We start from the raw sequence: 12,132 nt of genomic DNA on the forward strand, positions 1-12,132 counted from the left end.
CACATAAACAGAAAACGCCGGAAGTGGCGCTGTGGCTCAAGTGGTAGAGCGCTAGCCTTTAGCTGAAGAGCTGAAGGACGGCGCCCAGGCCCAGAGTTCAAGCCCACGACTGGACCCCCACCCCCCAAAAAAGAGAGAAACTTCTATTACGGGGGGCCGGCGCTGGCCGGCCGGCGGGAGCGCTTCTTGGCGAAGTGGTCCCAGCTCCCGCGCCGAGCACTGGCGGCTTTATACCTTGGCCCGGCCGCCCCGCCGGGAACGGGGCGGCTTCCGGGGGCGGGGCCGGGCGCCGGCACCCTCGGGGCGCCGGGCCGCGGAGGGGGGCTCCCCACGTGCGGACCACCAAAATAAAAGCAGCTCGTGGAGGCCGGGGGGGGGGAGGAGAGGGGCTTCCAGGACGCGTGAGGGTGGGGGGCACGCGCGCCCGCGCCCCGTCCCGAGCACACGTGGGCTCTGGCTGTGGAGGCCCCGGGCTCTGCAGAGAACGGGCTGGGTGGGTGCGTGCTGTCCGTTAGCTCAGATCCTGCTGACTCACCGTGACTCTGGAAGTGGCGCTGTGACTCAGGCGGTAGCGCGCTGGCCCAGGCCCTGAGTTCAAGCCCCACGACCAACACACACACACATAATTAATGAAGAAAAAAAGTGCAGGAAAACAAAATACCAAGGTGTTAAAGACAGGCTTTCTATGACTGGTTTTTCCTTTGCCGTAGGTGCATAAGGCTTGGCTTATTGAATGGGGGGCGGGCGCATGCCTGTGCAATTTCAACTCGGGTCTCAAGGCCTCAGTCAGAGCTAGCCTCTAGCACTTAAGCCACACCTCCAGTTCTGGCTTTTCACCAGTTGAAGAGAAGCGTCTCAGCTTTGTCTGTTCCCTCTGACTTTGGGTCTTGATCCTCAGATCTCAACCTCCTAAGCAGCTTGGATTACAGGCTGGAGCCACCGTGGCCTGGCTTTAATCTGTTTTGAGCTCTGTTGATTTGCCTTTCGCAAGATCGATTTGCTCCCCATTACCAGGCGAGGAGGAACAAGGAGGGGTGCTCTGCAGGCCCCTACATGCAGGATCTGAGCCTCCCAAGAGAACCTCGCTTATTTCCATCAGACAAGTCTCCCCCGCGCTCTGGCGGTCCAAGGCCAGAGTCACCGTGAGTCAGCGCGCACCCTCCCAGCCCGTTTTCTGCAGAGCCCGGGAGACGCCCCAAGAGCCCGGGGCCTCCACAGCCAGAGCCCACGTGTGCTCGGGACGGGGCGCGGGCGCGCGTGCCCCCCACCCTCACGCGTCCTGGAAGCCCCTCTCCCCCCGGCCTCCACGAGCTGCTTTTATTTTGGTGGTCCGCACGTGGGGAGCCCCCCTCCGCGGCCCGGCGCCCCGAGGGTGCCGGCGCCCGGCCCCGCCCCCGGAAGCCGCCCCGTTCCCGGCGGGGCGGCCGGGCCAAGGTATAAAGCCGCCAGTCCTCGGCGCGGGAGCTGGGACCACTTCGCCAAGAAGCGTTCCCGCCGGCCGGCCAGCGCCTGCCCCCGGCCAGGGTTGCCCCGGCAACCAGCAGCCCAGCCAATCCGCGCCCAGTGCCGCTGGAGCCATGGCCGGTGAGTGGAGCTGCGTTTCGAGTTTCCCGTCACTTCTCCGATTCCGGGCGGCCTGATCCTGAATCCTTTGCGACCCGTAGTGTGGGGCCCACTTGAGCTGGTGCTCGATCCATTTTGGTGACAGATTCCCTACGCCGCCTTCAGACCCGGGGTCCTTCCAAGGCCTTGACCAGCTGCATCACCTCCAAGGCTCCAGTACTTTTCCACAGTCTCCCTGAGGCGGAGCAGCGCCAAGGGTCAGGACGCATTTCCTCCAATGGACCTGCTTCGGCCTGCACCCCGCCTCACCCCACCCACCCCGCCCCGCACACACCCTAGGCTAAAAGTACGGGGGGGTGGGGGGGAGAAGCTTGCCCATGCAGCAGGCCGCACGCAGTTGTAAACGTTTCTAGAAAAGGACGGAGATACTGGCTAAGCCCTATCCACCATGCTGGGAAACAGAGCAGGGGAAAGGTGGTGGTGGTGGTTGTTCAAGCCAGTGCTGGTTTTGAACTCACAGCCTGGGTGCCGTCCCTGAGCCTTTTCACTCGTTTGGTGCTGTACCACTTGTGCCACAGCTCCATTACTGGCTTTTCTGATGGCAAATTGGAGATTCAGAGTCTCACGGACATTCCTGTCCTAGCTGATTTAGGCCCCTCAATCCTCAGATCTCACCCTCTCTGAGTAGCTAGCATTCCAGGCACGAGCCACTGGTGCCCAGAAATATTTTCTGATTTTTCCAACTCTACAGGAAGCCCTCTGTTTATGTGTAGCAAGCCCTTGAGGGGAAATGGGAAGATTTGGATCTGGTAATACCAGCTAATTAAATCCTGAGGTGGACTGTGGAGCATCTGTGACCAGGATTCAAATGGGAGTAGAGGAAGGATTCCCCAGACTGATTTGAGGCTTACCTCTATTTCTAGTAGGGTTTCTCGATTGCTTCTTCTTCCTGCCAAAAAGGCCGTGTAGAAAATAAATCTTTTGGTGCTGACAGTGCCTCCACTAAGAGCATGCCACAATCTCCTTCTGGCTCTGACACTGCTTGTATAACTTCTACGAGGTGGGTCATCAGTGAATCCCTGGGGGGAGGACAGCTTGAGAGATGATAGTTTCATGTAGAAGGTTAGTAAAAACGACTAGCTTTTAGACTGGCTTGAGGTTGAAGGAAAGGAAGAAGGTGAACACCAGAACAACAGAGCAGAACAGGGTCTGTTCCCAGAGGACTCTGACCACCAGAATTGAGGTTCCAAGGGATGTATTGCAAGGGCCCAGAGAAAGTGGGGGGGGAAGGCCCTCAGGAGACACTGATGGAGGGGCTAAGAGGTTGGTATGTGAGGAAATTAGTATGTCCTGGGAAAAAAGGAAAAGCTGGTGAGGAAATAAAAGAGTGAAGGAATGAGGGCTCTCAGTTCATGGAAAAGTGAGGGTGAACCTGTGTAATCAGTTCTTAGAGGCCCATGAACAGAGATGTGCTTGAGGCTCAGGGAGAGGAGTGACTCAATAGTAGAGCAAAATATAGATGCATTTATGTTTATCTAATATTTTATATATATAAAGGTTATTTTTTTTAAAGGTATATTTGCTGGGCACTGGTGGCTCACACCTATAATCCTAGCTATTCAGGAAGCTGAGATCTGAGGATTGTGGTTCAAAGCTGGTCTGGGCAGGAAAGTCTGTGAGACTCTTATCTCTCATTAACCATCTAAAATCCAGAAATGGAGCTGTGGCTAAAAGTAGTAGAGAGCTAGTCTTGAGCAAAAAGGCTCAGGGACAGTACCCAGGCCCAGAGCTTAAACCCCATGACTGACCCCCCCCCCAAAAAAAAGATCTATTTGCTTCAGTGAGATAGACCTCTCTACACCATGCATAACAAGAACTAATTAATGTTAAGCTAGAGGCGCCAAGAATATGGCAGGGAGGAGGTCTTCAAGAGGGATGAGGCTTTGTCTGGCTGATCAGTACCAAGTTTGTGACTTTGCTGCAATAAAAGAGTTTGAGGACACATGCAGCTAGAGACCAAAACAGGTTCACAGTAAAGCAAAGCAAAGAAAGGATAGTACACAGTCCAGACACGGCTGCGGGCAGGCGCTAATAAGCATGCTCTAATATCAGGGGGGTTTGACTTAAATTTAACCAGAGATGTTTCCCTATGTTCTAGATGTGTCCTGATATGCCCGATCATTCTTGCTGGTACACTGTTCTGGCTTTATTGATTGGGCCCGAAGATATCAAGTCTATTCGTTTGGTTTACTGAATTGGGTTACTATGGTGATGGTGTCTGCTTTTCCTCAGTCTCCCTTTCAGCAAAGGATAGTTTCATCCTATGCTCCTTTAAAGGTGTCCTTCCTGGAAATAAGTTTGTTTTTTTGTTTGTTTTGTCAGTCCTGGGGCTTGAACTCGGGTCCTGGGCACTCTCCCTGAACTTCTTTTTGCTCAAGGCTAGCATTCTACCACTTGAGCCACAGTGCCACTTCTGGCTTTTTCCGTTTATGTGGTCCTGAGGAATGGAACCCAGGGCTTCATGTATGCTAGGCAAGCACTCTACCACTGAGCCAAATTTCCAGCCCAGTTTTTGTTTATTTTTCCAAACAATTTTTGTGCATTGAAGAGTCATTTTCTCAAGTCTTGTCCTATAAGTGCCTATCTGTTTAATTATTGAGGTATCCTTGGTGCCCAGAGCATACTAATTATTTGGGCAAGTAGGCCAAGGTGGGGGGGGGGAGAGAGAGAGAGAGAGAGAGAGAGAGAGAGAGAGAGAGAGAGAGAGAGAGAGAGAGAGAGAGAGAGAGCTGCCTTAAAACACAAAACAAGGAACAAACAAAAACCCGAACTGTATATTGCAGCTTTAGTGAGGGAATGTGAAGCATAAAGCAAAGGAATTAGTGTCTATGCTTTCAATCCATCGATTCATTAATGCAATATGGCAGGTGCTGGGAAGGCCGTCCATGTTGGCTAGCCCTGAAGCTGCAAGTTTGGTTTTTTCCTGAGGAATTTTGCCCTTACCTCTCCTGTCCCCGGCATCATTGTTTCCCTGAAGTGGCTGTGTATGTGTCCTGTTGCCTCTCTTATGTGAATTCTGAGAACATCTAACTTGCCCTGGGTCATGTTGCTAGCAGGAAGGAAGTGGAAATGAACCTTCCAAGTCCACAAAGCCGGGTTTTGTGCATGGAAAAGGATGTCTACTTACCCAGGATTATTACTTTTGTGTTGTAAATTGGATTTACTCTTCATTGCTGCAAACAAAAATGACTATTTATTTTGTGGTATTGGGAATGGAACCGAGTCTTTTGTGCATTCTAGGCAAGTGCTATATCACTAAGCTACATCTATGGGCAGCTTTTCCACTGTGTGATTTTGTTGTTTTGAGACAGGGTCTTGGTATATAACTCAGGCTGGTCTTGAACTCATGATCCACCTTGAGTGTTGGGATTGCAAGCATGTGCCACACCTGGTTTCTTCTTTAATTTTAAAATTATTTTTGGTGGTACTGGGGATTGAACTCAGACAAGGCAGGTGCTCTACCACTTGAGCCATACATTGACCCATTTACTTAATGTGTGTGTGTGGGCCTGGATACTGTCACTGAGCTTTTGTGCTCAAGGCTACCACTCAGTCTACTACTTAAGGTACCCCTAAACTTCTGGCTTTTGGGGGGATGGTTAATGGGAGATAAGGGTTTCATGGACTTTCTACCTCGGGTGTCAGCCTCTTGAGTAGCTAGGATTATAGTGTGAGCCACTGGCACCTGGCTTAATTTTTTTTTTGGTCTTGGAAAGATAAACAGTAGATATCCTGATTTGATTGTTTTCTGTGAAGTGCCTTTACTATTTTTAATAGTTTACTGCTCAGGAAATGTTTAATAAGCAAGTCTATGGAATACAAAATGCCAAAGTGATGTTTAGTAAGCTGACAAAATTAACAAAGAAAGTACTTGACCAGTGCTTAATATGCCCATATTTCTCCCAATAGCATTATGAACGCACAGATTTTGAATGATCGTAACTATTTAAAATTAGAAACGAAGCTGGGCGCTGGTGGCTCACGCCTGTAATCCTAGCTACTCAGGAGGCTGAGATCTGAGGATCGTGGTTCAAAGCCAGCCCGGGCAGGAGAGACCGTGAAACTCCTATCTCCAATAAACCACCAGAAAACCGGAAGTGGCGCTGTAGCCTTGAGCTGAAGAGCTGAGGGACAGCGCCCAGGCCCAGAGTTCAAGCCCCACGGCCGACAAAAAAAAAAAAAAAAAAAAAAAAATTAGAAATGAGGGCTGGGAAGGTGGCTCAGTAGTAGAGCGCTTGCCTTGCATGCCTGAGGCCCTGGGTTCAATTCCTCAGCACCACATAAGCAAAAAGAAAAAAGTCGGAAGTGGTGCTGTGACTCAAGTGGTAGAGCACTAGCCTTGAACTGAAGAGCTGAGGGACAGCGTCCAGGCCCAGAGTTCAGGCCCCATGACCGGACCCAAAATAAATAAATAAATAAAAAAATAAAAATAAAATTAGAAACAAACTCACAATTCTGCCTCAACCTTCCATATGCTGAGATGGCAGGTTGGAGCCCTGTGAAACACTGTGAGTAATGACAAGATGGTCCAAAAGTTTGGGATTTTGGGAGCCCTTTGAATTTCAAGGTTTTGGATGGGGGATGACTCAACTGGTAACATCTAGCCAAGTATTTCCAAATGTGAAAGACAGCAGATTTCAGCCTGTGTGGATTTCCTATGTCTTGTGTATTTATTTATTTATTTTTAATTAAATTAAATTAAATTTATTTTTTGCCAGTCCTGGGGATTGAACTCAGGGTCTAGACACTGTCCCTGAACTTCTTTTGCTCAAGGCTAGTGCTGTACCACTTAAGCCACAGCTCCACTTCCAGCTTTTTCTGTTTATCTGGTACTGAGGAATCGAACCCAGGGTTTCATGTATACTAGGCAAGCTCTCTACCACTAAGCCACCTTCCCAGCCCCTGTCCTGTGTATTTCTAGTCAGGACAGCACTGATCGTCCTGGCACACTCAGAAAGGACATCCTTCAACCATGCCATGAAGGAGGCAGCTGTGGAGGCTCTGAAGGGCAGAGGATGGAAGGTGATGGAGTCTGACCTCTATGCCATGAACTTCAATCCCCTCATTTCCAGAAAGGACATCACAGGTAGGAGCTGCCTTCCCCACCCCTCCTTTTCCTGAGTTCTTTGTGGAACTCCTTGCTGGTGGGCGCTGTGGTCCAGCCCTGGCCTCCAGGGCTTCAGCCTCTTTGTCCTCCTGCAGGTGAGCTGAAGGACCCTGAGAACTTTCAGTATCCTGCTGAGGCCTCGCTAGCTTACAAGGAAGGTCGCCTGAGCCCGGATATTGTGGCTGAGCAAAAGAAACTGGAAGCTGCAGACCTTGTGATATTTCAGGTATGGTAAGGATAGGATATCAGAAGAGCTGTCTGTGCCGGGCGCCGGTGGCTTTGGCCTAGAATCCTGACTACTCAGGAGGCTGAGATTTTCCAGCGCAGGCAGGAAAGTCTGTGAGACTCTTATCTCCAATTAACTCCCCAAAAAGCTGGAAGTGGAGCTGTGGCTCAAGGGGGTCGAGTGCTAGCCTTGAGCCAAAAGGCTCAGAGACAGTACCCAGGACCTGCTGAGTTCAATCTCCAGGACAGCACTCCCCTCTTCCCCTCCCTTCCCCCCCCAAAAAAAAGCTGTCTGGGATGCTTAAATTCTTACTGTTCTCAGCCTGTCCCCTCACTAGCTGTGCGAGCTTACACAGTCTGTTCTGTAGTAAGGGCGATTGCTTCAAAGCTCAGCATGGCACAGAGTTGTACATGCTGTGCATCTGGCCATGGCATTCAAGAATAATGTCTTACCGTGTAGCTATTCAGGCTTTGAACTTGAGACCTTCCTGACTCAGCCTCCTTCCTGAGTGCTGGCATGCTAGTCCTCTTTGCCTAGAGGAAGGAGATTCCAAAAATGAAGCAGGAGTCTTCAGCATTTCCCTTCCCTGTGCCTAACTTCCCTTCGTTCAGTTATTCTCAGTGGACTCAGTCTCTCCTCTCTCCATGGAAATCCTGAACCATTTACAGAGTGGCATGTAAGACACGGACTTCCTTGCTGCTGGGGTGTCCCAGCTGGAGGGGGCTGGCCCTGCTTAGGGGGCTTCCTGCTGCCTGCAGCGGAGTCATCTCCCCATTTGTTCAGCAGACAACACTGCGGCTGTGTGTGCATCTTTTCCATCGTCTTCCCCGTAAAGGCAGTGCGCTCTGCAGTCAATGACCTGGCTGCTAGCGACCCTCACCAGCCTTTCCATGCTCATCACAGAGCGTATATGGTGCTGAAAACTGCCCAGGGAAGGTGTTATAGGCTGTAGTTCTCCTGGCTGTTATTCGAAAGCACGTGATCCCTACGGCCCTTTTTCCTACCCCTCAGGCCTGTGGGTATGAAGTGATATCACACTGGCAGCCAGAGCTCCACAGAATGGCTTACATTTTGTTTTTGCTGTTGGTCTTTGCAGTGCTGGGGATAAAACCAGGCCCATCAAGCCTGCTAATTATCCACACAGGATTTTTTTTTAGTGGTGGTGGTGGTGGTGGTGGTGGTGGTGTGTGGGTGTGTGTGTTTGTGTGGGTATGCTGGTCTTGAGGCTTGAACTCAGTGCTTGGGCATTGTCTTGGAGTGTTATGTTTCTGAGATCTCCCTAAAGGCTTTCCAGGTAGGCTTTGAACTCATGAGCCCCCTACTCCAATATCCCAACTTGCGAGGGTGACAGGTATACATCGTTTGCATTTTGACAGTTTTCTTTTTCTTTCTTTCTGCCTGGGCACTGTCCCTTATTTGTTTTTTAGCTCAAGACCGATACTCTAACTTGGGCTCTACTTTGGCTTTTTGGTGGTCAACTAGAGATAAGAATCTCATGGACTTTCCTACCCTAGGCTGGTTTCAAACTGTGATTGTCAGTCTCCTGAGTGGCTGGGATTACAGGTGCAAGCCACCAGCACTGGCTTTTTTTGTTGTTGGAAGTATCAGGGTTTGAACTTCCTTGTGCTTTCTAGAAAAGCCTTCTACCTGCGCTACCTGCGCTTGCTCTCTCTCTCAGCTTTTGAGATAGGGTCTCAATATGTAGCTCAGGCTGACCTTGAATAACTATGCCAAACTCCTGGGCTCAAGGGACGATCCTCCACACCTCAGCCTCCCGAGTAGCTGAGATGACAGGGAAAGGGCATCACATTCCACTAATTTTCACTTTTCTTTTAAATATACTAACTCCTCCAGAGGGACTGTCAAGCCCTGAAGGAAGGTGGCTCTCCACAGGGTCACAGAAACACCTGGAGCTGACCTCTGGTATCTTCTGTCCCACAGTTCCCGCTGCAGTGGTTTGGAATGCCTGCCATTCTGAAAGGCTGGTTTGAGCGAGTGCTCGTGGCAGGGTTTGCCTACACGTACGCTGCCATGTACGACAAGGGCCCTTTCCAGGTAGGTGAGCTGTTGTTTGCTGGGGCAGGGGGGGCGGGGGGAGTCTGTGTACATTCCCTCCATAGGTTGAGCTTTGAGCATAGCTAAGCACCAAGTCCTCTGGGAGGAATGCCTGACAAAGGTCTTAGACACAGAAAGTGACATCATGCTTGGGAGTTGTTTGAAAATATTCCAGAATAAACGGCAGGAGGAGTGAGGGGAGGAGCTAGAGTGGCGGTGAGAGTTGAGGCTGGTGGTAGATGCATCAACAGACTATTCATGACTTTCTCTTCTTTATGTTTGAAATTTTCCATAATAAAAATAAAAGTGCACCTTTGTTTTGTTCTTGAGCCCCAAATACTGCTTGAGAAATGTTTTGCCAAGTGACAGGGTTTTTTTTGTTGTTGTTGTTTTGTTTTTAGTTTTTTAGTTTGTTTTTGGTGATAGTCCTGGGTCTTGAACTCTGGGCCTGGACACTGTTTCTGAGCTCTTTTGGCTTCAAAGCCTACTATTTGAGCCACAGCTCCCCTTCCAGCTGTTTGTGATTAATTGGAGATAAGGGTCTCTTGGACTTTTCCTACTGAGCTGGCTTCAACTCTCAATCCTCAGATCTCAGCCTTCTGAGTAGCTAGGACTACAGGCAAGAGCGCCAGGGCCCAGGTGTGAGAGGTCTTTTGTTCCGCATAACTGCCTTCAGTTGCTGGGACAGCGCTGAGCTGCTGGCTGCAGGCAGGTGCGTGGAGCCTTTGGCCTGCCCATCCTCCCTGTCTGTGGATGGTCCAGGCTGGAACTTCTGCAGCCACACTGTGTGCAACAGAAACAGCCAACAGCGTGGGCATGCGTGTCCCATTCTGTGCAGTCTTTCATGGAGGCTTGTTTTCTCTTTCCCAGAATAAGAAGACGGTGCTCTCCATCACCACTGGTGGCAGTGGCTCCATGTACTCCCTTCAGGGTGTCCACGGGGACATGAACATCAATCTCTGGCCAATTCAGGTACCTTGTGCTCAGTGAGCCTGCAGGGAATTCATTAATTGAGCTTTCCTTGGGGCCAAACACAAGATGGGCGGTGTGAGGATGACTGCAGAGCAGGGACTCAGAACCTGCCTGACCTCTGGCCCAGGGTTTCTAGCACATGGTCCAACATGCACATGCCTAGTCCAACTGCACTCTTTCTTAGCCATGTACTGGTGCATACAGGCCTCAATTTGTGGAGCCTGGGGCTCTGGTTCTCCTCTTTCCAGAAGACACGCATCACTCACCAATCTTTCTGGTTTCCTTCAGTGTCACGGACTCTGAGAAGTTTTTTATGATTCAGGTTTTTTGTTTTTGTCAGTCATGGGTCTTGAACCCAGGGCCTGGACACTGTCCCTAAGTTTTTCTGCTCAAGGCTAGTGCTCTGCCACTTTGAGCCATTGCTCCACTTGCAGTTTTCTGGTGGTTAATTGGAGATAAGAGCACAGACTTTCCTTCCTGGGCTGGCTTTCAACCATGACCTTCAGATCTTAGCCTCCTGAGCAGGATTATAGGTGTGAGCCACCAGTGCCTAGCTGTCCAGCCAGTTTTTTAGAGCTGAATTAAAAACTGCTATCTGAGAAGAGCTTCTGGGGAAATCACCAGGTTTGAACTCAGGGTCTTATACTTCTTATGACAGGGAGCTCTATCATTGGAGCCATGTCCCTAGCCTTTTTTTGTTTTTGTTTTTTTCCCCCAATAGGGTCTTGAATTTTTGCCTGGACCACAATCCTCTTACCTCTGCCTCCAAGCTCCACTGTAGCTAGAATTTCAAGGGATGTACCACCACCCCTGGCCTTAACCTTTCAAAGCAGTGAGTTGGAGAGGAAAGCGAGTGAAGTAGCTGTCTGGAAGAATCATCGAGACTGATCTTGTTAGGTAGAGAGGCAGAGAAATGCACATCAGCCTTCCTTGGCAGGAATTAGCCACCAAGAAGCCTAAACTCTCCCTAATGTAATAGAACTTCAGCTCTTTTGGCAAAGGATCCAGGTTGGCACACTTTCAAAGTTTCACTCATTTCAAGAAGAGCACAGAGGAATAGGCTGACGCAGGGCACAGCTGGTAGGAAGGATAAAAGGAGAGGAGGTGCAGCTGAGCAGACTCTCCAGGGCACCTCAGTTCTCCTCACTGGAGTCTCCCTTTGGGCAGCCCAGATCAACTTCTTTTTGTGAGCAGGACTGATTCTGTGACTAACTTCTGTGCTTCGTGTCTCCTCAGAGTGGCACTTTGCATTTCTGTGGCTTCCAAGTCTTAGAACCTCAGCTGACTTACAGCATTGGGCATGTGCCACCGGATGCCCGAACCCAGATCCTGGAAGGATGGAAGAAACGCCTGGAAAATATTTGGGAGGAAACACCACTGTATTTTGCTCCAAGCAGCCTCTTTGACCTAAACTTCCAGGCAGGATTCCTTATGAAAAAAGAAGTAGAGGAGGAACAGAAAAATAAGAAATTTGGCCTTTCTGTGGGCCATCACTTGGGCAAGTCCATTCCAACTGACAACCAGATCAAAGCCAGAAAAAATGACTCATAGGCTTTCTTTTCTAACATGTAGACAGCCTAGGTATCATTCTGTTTCCCCAACTTGCTTTAGATTTTAAGGTTTGTGTTTTTCCTCAGGTCCATAAAGAATGAGTAGGAAAAGGATTAGGTTGTATTTGTAACATTGTAGATAGTCTTACTATTTCAGTGTAACTGGTTGTTAGGATTGCTAGTGTGGCTTTTAGACTGTTTTAGTCATTAGAGGCCACTTGGGTGGTAAAGCAAAGAAAGGTGTAGGAAAATGCTAGAAAATAGTCTTGAAGGTCAGCTATACAATTTAATTCCTTTTTTTAGGGCTGAACTGTTAGGGCCAATTCGAGCTAGATATCATCCAAATCTCCAGTGATCTATTTTAATTACCTCTCTATGGTTTACAGCAGAAGGGGAATTGCCCAGAGAAAATAATGACTGAATCCATCTAGCCTAAGGGACTTTGTTTGGTTGTTAGCAATCCAATGCTTGTTTATGATCTTTATTGGTTTCAATTACTATACAGTGACTAATATGCCTCTCTTCCTCCAACTTTTTTTTGTACCCATGTGCACATATACCTTAAAATGAAGCTAATAAAGGTCTCTTCTTTTCCTTAA

At 49.4% G+C, this 12,132-nt stretch overlaps 1 protein-coding gene across 1 annotated transcript; it reads left to right on the top strand.

Annotated features, from left to right (window-relative positions):
* Positions 1 to 1,131: 1,131 nt before the first annotated feature.
* On the top strand, positions 1,132 to 12,132 carry LOC138815353 (NAD(P)H dehydrogenase [quinone] 1). Its single transcript, XM_070004687.1, has 6 exons — positions 1,132 to 1,584; positions 6,545 to 6,709; positions 6,826 to 6,956; positions 8,898 to 9,011; positions 9,882 to 9,983; positions 11,220 to 12,132. Exons 1-6 carry the CDS (start codon positions 1,578 to 1,580, stop codon positions 11,532 to 11,534), a joined length of 834 nt encoding a protein of 277 aa, XP_069860788.1. The 5' UTR covers positions 1,132 to 1,577; the 3' UTR covers positions 11,535 to 12,132.

This window comes from Dipodomys merriami, unplaced genomic scaffold, assembly GCF_024711535.1.
Source record: "Dipodomys merriami isolate MVZ:Mamm:240054 unplaced genomic scaffold, mDipMer1.0.p SCAF_64, whole genome shotgun sequence".
NCBI classification, from domain to species: domain Eukaryota; kingdom Metazoa; phylum Chordata; class Mammalia; order Rodentia; family Heteromyidae; genus Dipodomys; species Dipodomys merriami.

Excerpts from the sequence above, each read along its gene's own strand:
- LOC138815353 (XM_070004687.1), top strand. Across the intron at positions 6,710-6,825 it reads TTCCAGAAAGGACATCACAG|GTGAGCTGAAGGACCCTGAG; the intron begins GTAGGAGCTGCC and ends GTCCTCCTGCAG. Across the intron at positions 9,012-9,881 it reads ACGACAAGGGCCCTTTCCAG|AATAAGAAGACGGTGCTCTC; the intron begins GTAGGTGAGCTG and ends TCTCTTTCCCAG.